Raw genomic sequence first — 10,474 nt, 5'->3', positions numbered from 1 at the left:
GACACCCCGACATTCACCCGGCCCGTCCTCCATCGGAGGGCGCGGGGGGCTGTCCGCAGCCCGGCTCCTCGGCTCTCTGTGCCCGGGGGAGCGGCTGGAACGGGAGAAGGCGATGGGGCCTTTCCYCACCCCGGAGCAGCGCCGGCAGCGCGGTCCCCGGTGTGGCGGCCCCGCTCCCGGGCGGAGTGTGCTGCAGCCGGACCGGCCCCGCCGCCGCCTTCCGGTGCCGCGGCCCCATGGACGGCAACCTGCGCTTCTGGAGGGCGGAGGGACGGATGGGGGTGGGGATGGGGATGGGGATGGGGATGGGGATGGCGGGCGTGGGGACACTGATCGTGCTTAGGGAAGGACCGCACTAACGCCTCGTCTCTCTCAAACGTGTCTCCCTCAGACTTTCCTCCAGAGGTTCCTCCTGTGGGCGGACGCCTTGGATCCGCTGCTGCTCCTGAAATCCTCCGTGAGTTCCGCGGGGAGGGTGGAGATGAGAGAGACTGAGGGACCGTGGCTGTGCCGGGCTGGGAAATGCTGAGGAGAAATACATAGAGGAGAAATGTAGCAGTGAATGTGGTATTGCGGTGCCTAATGGGCTGCAGGAGAGCTGGGAGGGACTTTGGACAAGGGCACGGAGTGACAGGACAAGAGGGAATRGCTTTAAACTGATAGAGGTCAGGATTAAATTAGATTTTGGGAAGAAAACCTTCCCTGTGAGGGTGGGCAGCCCTGGCACAGGGTGTCCAGAGATCCCTGGCAGTGCCCCAGGCCAGGCTGGACATTGGGGCTGGGAGCCCTGGGACAGTGGAAGTGTCCCTGCCAGGGACAGGGGTGGCACTGGATGGGCTTTAGGGTCCCTTCCAACCCGAACCATTTCACAATTCTATGATAAACAGAAAATCACGTGTAGGCACTTCTGTATCTGCTTGCATAAACCCATGGGCATTTCTAGACATTTACGTGTAGGTAATTCTATATCTGCATACATAAACCAATGGGCATTTCTAGACAAAACCATTTCACMGTCCTGCTCAGACTGTGGCTGCTGTGCCAGCAGATGAATTATCCCAATAATCTAAAAGTTTCCATGATTGTGAATTGTTTGTGTGCCCAGGTGTGTTTGTGCTTTCTCTGCTCAGGTGAGGAACAGGTACATTATTCTCCTCTGGGTTTGTATTTAGAGTGTTTTATAACTGATATATTGCATTCAGAATATTGAAATCTGAGTTAATTTTTGTTTGTTTTTTCTCAAATACAGAATGAAATAAAAAGAAACAGGTTATTAATACAAATCAATGAGAAGACCCCAAGYGAACCCATACAGAATAATCAGGTATTTGGACTGCAGTGAAACTCGAAACTAGTTTAGCCATACTTAAATTGTTGGTTTAAGTTTTAAAATGTCTACTAATTTAAWTTTTTTTAAATTAAGCTTCTGTTTTGCCATAGTGTGTTCTTTGGTACCGTTACACACCCCATGTTATACTTGAGTACTTTGTATTCAACAGGGAAAGAAATTTTAGGGAAAAATAATTAAAGGGRTACATAAATATATACACATTGTATAAAAGGAAGTGATTAGAAAAAGAGATAGAATAAATTTATAAAGATATTACCTGGTCTCTTTTAAAATTTGATTACTAATCTAATTTTCCAATTGTTGTAGAAAAAACAAGCCTTCTTGCTAAGCCTGGTAAGTTTACAAAATATTTATAATTTTTTTTCCTTATTCAAGTACAACAAGGGTGCTCTAATTTGCTTTGTTTTTTCCTTTTCTTTTTAAGTCTAGCRTACATCCTGATACAGGCAAGATAATTCCTGTTTTGTTTAGACCTCCAGGTAGGTTCCTTAAGTGAAATTCCGTGTGTGTGACTGAAGCACAAGGGGAAATAACAACAGAAAAGCAAGTGGACTCTTCTGTTAATTGCACTGGTATATGTGTTGAAGATTCCTTTATTTATTCTTATGGTCCCGTGGAGGAATTTTTCCCAAGGATAATCTGCTCATTTAGACGGAAACAGTCTGATCACTCTCTGTTTCTTGTCGCTGCAGAATGAGTTCCCAAATCCCTCCACATTTAACTGTCTACTCTAATTTCAGCTTTTCCCTTGATGGATGTGGCTGCTGGATGAATTTACTTCTGGTGGGAGATAAAGTGTGCTTGGGGTGTTGTTTAGAGAGCCCAGGCAGCACWGGTTGTTAATGGATATAACCATACTGAGGATGTTTACTCTTTATCTCCTGTAACCACTCACAACTGTGGCAGCTTTTGTTACCACTTCACTTTTTGAATAGAGTTGAATATATGTTCAGTTATTTGGTTTCCAAGTAGCCCTGGTGAGTGGAGTTCATGAGGGCTCCTTTTTGGCTGTGAACTGTGAGCAGGGATTCTTAAGAAAGGAGTGAGAGACAAAGGTTAGGGTTGGGGTTTATGGTGATRTTAAGGTTTGTGGACTGTTTTACTTAGAGATGGAAATAGAGGGGTGGGCAGTTGGGGGAATTTTCTTCTCAAGACCATCCATCTACATTCACAGATGTTATTTTTACTGAAATAAAGTTTCCTTTCTTTTTAGCTTTCATGCCCATAACTCTTCCCTTGGTGAGTAATCATGTCAGATGCCAGTGTGCATCCAGCAAGGCTTCCATTCTCCAGAATCAGGGGCTGGAGGGAGGGAATAAAAGGTTTTGGGCTGCTTCACTGTACTTTCAGCACAAGGTGTTTGAAAGACATCTGTTTATGGAAAGTGCTSAGTAACCTGGAAATTGAGGCCTTAAAGACTCTCTTTGGAAGTACAAAGCTGTTAGTTATCCTTCTCTAGCAGCATTCCAAGAGATTGTTATGTGTGAAGKACAGCTTTCTGATGCAAGGTGAACTTGCTCAGCATTGAGAGCAAGGCCTGGGTTTGGTCTGTTTAACTTCAAAAATCTGGAACTGCAGTGGGAAGGAGCTGGAGCCTTGCGTTCTGTGTTTCAGACCCAGAATATGAATTTGTTCTTATGTAGATGGTGCATTTGCAAGTAGGAAATGGTGTTGTCAATAAATTACCAAASATATAAAAATAAACTCTTGTTACTGTGCTCAAAAATTGCACCATTTTGTTTCGTAAAATTCGTTGCTGTAATTAAGYGGATGTTTATTCATTTAGATGTCTTTGGGTTTGGCCTATGAGTGTAGATTCTGATATCTGTTGTTCCATACAGACATCACAGCGTGAACTTCCATGGCACAGCTAGAAAGTACAATGAAAGGCTTAATGGCTGTTTAATTAAGAGTAGTAATAGAATTATTAGAAATACTTCTTTTTGATYTTTACAGCTTAATGCTCTTTCAGAGATGTGATATGGGTCAGTACCAACATTAATAATAAAGATCCAYTAATATTAAATTAATTACTGATCCTTCTCTGAGACTTTGGATATTTTCAGCCTTCCTCTTATTCTATAGTTTGTATTTTTATCTTGATTGACTCTATWTTTTGAAAGTGTTCCACACCTTGAGCTTGGGAGGTCAGGCCTCAAGAAAGACTGGTTTATTAAACCTGAAGTTSTTATTCATTGTTTGAATTTGAGAAGGAGGAGCTGGGAATTTACTTATAAAATCTTTGATATTAGATCAGTTAGATCTAGTTTTCATAGCCCCAGCAAAACCAATCTGGCCCTTTCTCAATCATTTCTTTAATTAGACTTTTGTTACCTYAGTTATTTTATTTGCATCTATTTAAGCTTCACAGGCACAAATGCATTTTTATTTTGTGTAAGAAAGCATCTTGCTGAAATATTCTTGCACGTAATGTTTTACCACTATGTCTCTGTGTTTTATATATGTCTGCTGCTTTCTACTGAATAGAAAAACGAGCATGTCACCTCTGTAACAAGAGAATGTGGTAGCCTAGAACCAGGGCAGATGGCTTTGGGCACTGACTGGAGCCTTTGACACTGCTGCCAGTGGTACCTCAGCAGTTCTYCTGGTGCTCCTGCACCAAAAAAATTCTACATTCATCAAACCTCATTTTCTTATGTGTTTTTCCTCTTAGGTCATCGTCTCATCTGTTCAGCGCCAGGCAAAGCATTCTTTTTTTTGTCAGGTAATTGCCTCTTTCTTTCTACTTTTGCAGGTCTTCTAGTCTCAATCCTGAATTCATGTTTTCTTACAATCTCTTGTTTCTGCAGTTTGTGTTTCACTCATACACCACAGCATTCACGCTGTTAAATGGAAATGGCACRCCAAAGGCTGAAGTAAGTGTCAGTTTTTATTTCTGAAATCATCTTAATTGTACATTTTGAACTTGATTTACAAGTGTTTTACACTGTGCTTATGCAGTGTGTTTTTTCTGTCCTCCTTAGGAATACTCACTTCAACAAAAGCAGATCTTGCTTGGCTTGGGAGCCGTTTCCTATTCAGCCTGTGTTGGTGTAAGTATTTGCTCAATGATTGCTGTCCTAACAAGCTCTCCTGAGAAGGAGCAGGCACTGAGGTACCCACAGTGCCAGATATCCTTCAAGATTATGCTCTGGTGCTTTACTCTAGTGYCTTTCCACAGAACTGTTCAGAATAAGAATTTTTTCTCATCATCTGTCAGCCATTATCTTGCTTTGCTTCCTCTGATGCTTCCTCTTGTGTCATTTTCTTTGTTTTTTGCAAGATCAGCAAACAGGTAGTGAGAGGAACTGGCCAGTGTTTACAAGCACAGAGTTGTAAGCCACTAGGTTGTAGCTGATTTTGATGTTGTGCTGCGATGAGAGATCTAACACCAAACAAGTGGTGAAATCTGCAGGCAGCAGTACTGGACAGTGTTTGCTCAAATCCCAGGAACAGCATAGCCATGAAAAYACTGTGCTGGATGCAGGTAAATTAGCCTTTAAGGGGAAGTTGACACTGTCCTCTCTGCTGGAATAGGAATTTGTGATTTCTGGAGTTTGCTACATGAGAATGAGCTCACGTATCCTCATGACACTCATCACAWGTGTCAATGCCTCTTAATGCCTCTCCTCACTCTTCACATGAAGCAGTGATTTTCATAAGCTTCTGGCAGAAAAACGTGATTGTTCCTGYTTCTGTTAGAGGGGCTTTCACCTCTACTACTGGGCAAGACAGGATGGCTCAGGGCTTACAGAGGTCTGGAGGCAGCCGTGTCCGTGGGAGTGTTTCCCTTTGTCCTCCAAGGGAGACTCTGAGGGCCAGCTRGTGTCCTGGCCATTTATTCCTCAATGAAACTTCCTGCAAGTATATTATGGGAATATGGAATTGGCTGAAACTGCAGTAAATCAGGAAAAATACAGAAGTAAACCAGATTTCCTGTTAGGGGGAGACAGTAGTRTGTGACACAATGCAGTTGGATGAATGTCCAAGAATGTTAGTCAGAGGTAATTCTTGTCTTTTTTCTGCCTTTGTATTCACACTGCTGATACCCTGTATGAACTAAAGTTTAAAGCTCTTTTTATCATAATATTTTCTATTCTTATCTCMAAGAGTGACTACAAGCACCTTCATTAACTTGAGAAGGCATATATTTGCTGGAATGTTAAACCAAGTCATTTGTTCATTATCATAGGTAGTAACTATGTGCTGAGTCACAGATTTGTTTTCCTAACCTGTTGTACTGAAATGCTGCACATTTTTTTAATAGAAGGTGCCTGTTTCCTCTCCATGCCTTAGGCTCTCCCTCTTGTCTTCATGAATCGTTACACRTTGAAGAGTTCATTAATGCAATTAATCGTCAGAAGACTGCTACCYGCTCCTCTTTTTGGTGAGTAGAAACAAACTGTGCATGGTGAGCTGCTCTGAGGGCCATTTGCCTATCTGACTGTAGAGTTCTTTGCCCTTGCACAGGTGTGGTCTCACTGTTTTTCTCTGGCCTTTTCTGGGCCCCCTCCTTTGGTTCAATGCTCACTGTGCAGTGTCCCTGACCTCACTGGATTCTTGCTGGTTTTAGTTTCAGAGCTGCAGAACACTTTTGTGGCCTTTGTACACATAACTGAAAGCACCAGGACTGCCAGGACTGATCAGGAGAGCAACAGCAGTGGCACTGATGTGACCTGATGTGGCACATCCGTGACACCAGAGTGCGACATCGCTCTGGGAGTGCAGGAACTGAGACTTSTCCAGCAGAGTATCATTAATCTTGCAAGGAAGTGGGACTCAGTTCATTTCTGGAACAGCTCTGCTGCCATGGTGAAGTTGCACCAGGACAAGTTTAACTATTTAATGTTATTAACTGTGGTTCTATTCCATTATAGAATTTTCTGGCCTTTCTTAGGGGAAAATTGATAAAATTAAGACGCATCATCTCCTCTGTTTCAAGTTATGTAAGCTGTCCTCTCAGATCTTTCTGACKACTTACATTTGAACTCTCTGACTTGTTTCTTCTGAAGCAGGTGTTAAATATGCCCCCATTTTCTTAAATGTAGAGAGAAGCCTGAAGGTAATTGATTGTTAGTCCAGCATTTGCAGAGTGTCCTCTCTTACACTGATGCTTTTATTGAAGAGCTCTACCAAAAACTAATAAAAAGAGAAATCTATTATTTCAAGCAAGGTCACTTTGCCAGTCTATGCCCTTCCTTTCAATGCAGGGATGCAGCTTTTATTGAAACCTTGTTCCCTTCAGGGCCTTGTCTTCTGTGTTGGATTTTGTGCTGAGCAGGACAAAACCTAACCACAACAGAAATCACTCCACTTTCTCTGAAGAGCAAAGTGCTCATGGTTTGAGCTGKTTGGAAATTATTTTAAAGCTCTGAATCCATAATGACAAAGCATCTTTTAGGATTGAAGCCTTATAATTTCACTCAAGCTTCTGAAACAAAGATTCAGTTCCCAAGTAGATTTTTATGGGGCAGTCTCTTTTTAAGCTGTCAGGTTATTCAGTTGTGAACTGCTGAACTAGAAATGTAAAATATACATAATTATGAATATTACTATTGAGAGAGTCCTTTTGGATCTACTAAAGCAAAATCCTCTTTAACCCTGCAGGTTTGACAAGTGCATTTAAYGTGGCGATGGTGAGAAGCCCAGAATTTGATAATGGGATAGAGGTGATGGACAGGAATGGCAAGGTTGTAGGAGTGTCTAAGAAGGCTGGTGAGAAGGTAAGTKAGGGGTGGAGAACTCTTTCATTTCCTGCTAAGAGCAGAATGTGATGCTGAGAGGAGATAGAGTTGGATATATTGAACAAGGAATCCCCCACCAGGTATTCAAGGGTTGGCTACCTCCCAGACCAATATATTGAGTACCAAAGACACTGACACAGGCATTTTTGCTTTCCCTGGTCACCTCRGAAGAAGCCAAAACTCTTGGATTTTCTGATGGGGCACCTCAGAGAAAAGCCCTGTATTGTGAAAACAGCTGGATGAGCATAAGGATTTGTGTAAAATTTGAGAGAACTGAAGATTTAACAAAGGCTAGTTAGGATGCCCAGAAGGTATACAATACCAATTGTATGAAGTTGTCTCAGTTTGAGACAACCCAAGACAGAAGTTCAGCACAACCTTAAAAAAACAAGTCTCAGCAAAATTATTATCATGGCAGGAAAACTGATCAGTAGTTTCACCTCCCTTTTTTGGAATTTCTCAGTCATAATCAGAGTACTTGCCTCTTAGTTTCCAYTTTAAAAATAATTCCTCTAATTGATGTTTTTATCCCTCATTAACCAGTTGCTTTAAACTCCAGAATGTTAGACAAAAAAGCACTTGGGAAGCAGGCAGTGTTTGAAGCTGCCCAGAGCACTGCTTTGCCAACACTYGTTTTGCTCTCTCCCTGAAGGCTGTTAGGGAAACGGCATTGTCCAGAGCAGCCTTGTTTGGGACAACRTTCTTCCTGCCAGAAGTGTTCATGTACTTTGTGCAGAGGTGAGAGGCACTGCAAAGTGCTGGGGGTGCCTGGTCTGTGGCTATTCTCATTGGTTTTTAGTCTGTTACTATTTTAAGATTTTCTCATGGGTTTCCAGTATTACTTGCCTTGGTAGAAGTGATGATGTGGGAAGTTGATGTTCAGCTGCTGTGATTCTTTTAGATCATTAAGTGAATCTGGTTATATCTGAACCCGTGCTTTGAGGGTTTGCAGGAGTGAAGTTTTTCTCTCTGCTCCCATGCAGGAAACATGTTTGCGGTCTCCTGACAGGCTGTTTTCCAGCACCTACTCACCTTGAGTTCCCTAATTTAAGATTTGAGTCCCAATGCCTGTATCAAGGTTGTTCACAGCACTTAGCTTAGGTTTGTATTTTTTTAAGTGTTAATGTGGCACTTGAATTTGCAACTAAAGCTGAATCCCAAATTCCAAATAGCTTTCCATGTATYGCAAAACATGTTCTTGCTTTTGCAACATTTTAAACCCCTGTATCCTAAGAATACATTGTATGCTGTATGAGAGKATCCTTAGCCTGCCCTGAGCTTTTGGTCATGATTTTTGTCATATAGTAGTGCAGGGATCATCTCTGTCAGTAATTTGGTATTGCCTAAATTGATTCCCTGTCCCCTWTCTTAGCTTAAGGGACTCCTGTTATCAAAAGACAAATGCAAGTGTAAGATAAAATTTTAAATATATATGTCAAATAATAAATGTTTGCACAAGGCAAAGTAGAACTGCCYGCAGGGACTAAATGTGGAAGGAAAGAGGGTAATGCAAGAAAAATCTTAATCAAAGAACTGACACTTTAAAGCAYGAATGTACCTTCTCTCCTTCTGTCACTTTGATCTTGCTGCTTATTTTCTTAATGTTGACAGTCTGGGCTTGGTAAAAAAGCTGCAGGCAAACACAAAATAAAGGGAAAGCACAGGAAGTTAAGAGTAAGAACATAGGAAATTATATAAGGAAACATCTTTAGGAACCATAAGCCCAGATTATTACTAATTTCAATGTAACTTCAACCAGTAAAATAGTAGCTAATGCTCTTCGTGTCTCTGTCAGATTGTTTTTCTTATGTTGACATACTTTTTCAATGTCTTGGACAGAGCAAGATTTGTCAAAAATCCTCGTGCTTTGGGTCCAGTGAGAATGTTTGTGATTATGTCMGTCCTAGCAGGGATGCTGCCAGTCTCATTTAGTATGTTCCCGCAGTGTGGGGAGGTAAGTCCTTTCATAGGAATTGATTTACGATTATTGTGACATTAAATTGACTTTCCAGAACTATGGCCAGCAGTCTGAAGGCCACATATATAATAATCAACATGATTAATGTGATACACAGAGGGGCTGCTGTACCAGGCAGAGGCTCACAGGACTTTCTAGGTCTATGCTGCATTGTGTGTTATTTATATTTACACTTTCCAATGTAGATTTATCAGACTTTCACAACAGTCTGAAGAAAGCAAGGTCAGGAGAACTATCTTGAAGATTTAAGCCAAGGCTCTTCCAGCACTGTACTCAGTCCTTCAGGAGAAAGGAAAGATRTAGATGAGAATTTTTTCTTTCATGCAAAGACAACATGAGCTCACTGGAGAGGTAAACCAGCTCACATGTGACATCTCTTCACCCTGCCTTGCTGAACTGGCAAGTGTAATCTGTTCCCTGGGAAAGAATGCCTTCCTGGGCAGGTTTTACATGAAGGATGTAGCCCTTGAACCTTGGGCTTTGGAGAAGGCCAAATGAGAGAGGAGCCTTTCTGCATTTGTTTYCTCCCCTTTATCAGCACTATATGAATAGTCTTAGAAATCACAGACTAGGCTCTTGCAATTTTCAGTGGTTTATTTGCCTAAACTTTCTGGCATTATATTGTATTTTTTTTTAGATTTCTTAATCTCTTGAGACAACAAAGCAAAAATCACCAAATAAACAAAGAGCCCCAAGTCCTAAATACTGAATGCAGTACTTGAAYTTGTACAAAGTGCAATAGAGTAACAAGGATTTAACATACACCTACCAGGCTGTGATGGTGCTGATGCCTGTTTCTCTTACATTGCAGATAAAGCGAGCAGACCTTGAACCAGAAATTGTGTCATCTACAGAAGAAACAGAGTTCTTCTACAACAGGGGAATTTAAAGACTGGATTTTATATATAAATGTGTGCTCTGATCGAAGTGAATTCTGAAKGCATCACTGGCATTTGTGACTGAATTGTGATTCTGTGGTGGCATACATGGCAGAGTCGGTGTACAATGGTGTGGCCTCTACAGAGACACARCCTGGCAACATGGCTTTGCCAGCCCCAGCCTGAATGCAGATAAAAACACCTCACCTGATGCTAAAAAGTACTAAAAAAGCACTGTAACACAGCTTTTGTCACAACCTGTGTTTTGTGCTTCCTTGGGTGATCAATTTCTTAATTAAATGACTGTTGAGTACATAAGTTTGTTCTGCTGCTGCAASTTCTGACACACTGCTTTCCAGGAACCCAGCTGGTAAAGGCTTTGACATCGGTACTCCCGTGGGTAAAGTCCAGCTGGTTCTCCTCAGAACAGTTTGTGTCTTTCAGTGATCTAACAATGCTCATTTTGAGGATGAGACGTGAGTGAGGCAGCCCCTCTCTTTTCACAGTGTGAGGAAACCAGTGG

The 10,474-nt window shown here is 41.8% G+C and overlaps 1 protein-coding gene across 1 annotated transcript; it reads left to right on the top strand.

The window, feature by feature from the left end:
- Positions 1-12: 12 nt before the first annotated feature.
- SFXN4 (sideroflexin 4) lies at positions 13-10,269 on the top strand. Its single transcript, XM_057381649.1, has 14 exons — positions 13-273; positions 390-457; positions 1,250-1,324; positions 1,658-1,684; positions 1,776-1,830; positions 2,565-2,590; positions 4,026-4,076; positions 4,162-4,227; positions 4,336-4,404; positions 5,648-5,738; positions 6,959-7,074; positions 7,748-7,833; positions 8,935-9,049; positions 9,885-10,269. The coding sequence occupies exons 1-14, from the start codon at positions 237-239 to the stop codon at positions 9,960-9,962; spliced, it is 960 nt and encodes a 319-aa protein (XP_057237632.1). The 5' UTR covers positions 13-236; the 3' UTR covers positions 9,963-10,269.
- The last annotated feature ends 205 nt before the right edge of the window (positions 10,270-10,474 follow it).

Source organism: Malurus melanocephalus, unplaced genomic scaffold (assembly GCF_030028575.1).
Source record: "Malurus melanocephalus ecotype Western Australia unplaced genomic scaffold, MMel_1.1 scaffold_519, whole genome shotgun sequence".
Classification (NCBI taxonomy): domain Eukaryota; kingdom Metazoa; phylum Chordata; class Aves; order Passeriformes; family Maluridae; genus Malurus; species Malurus melanocephalus.
The sequence above is the reverse complement of the archived record's forward strand: the minus strand, read 5'-3'. Positions and strand labels throughout refer to the sequence as shown.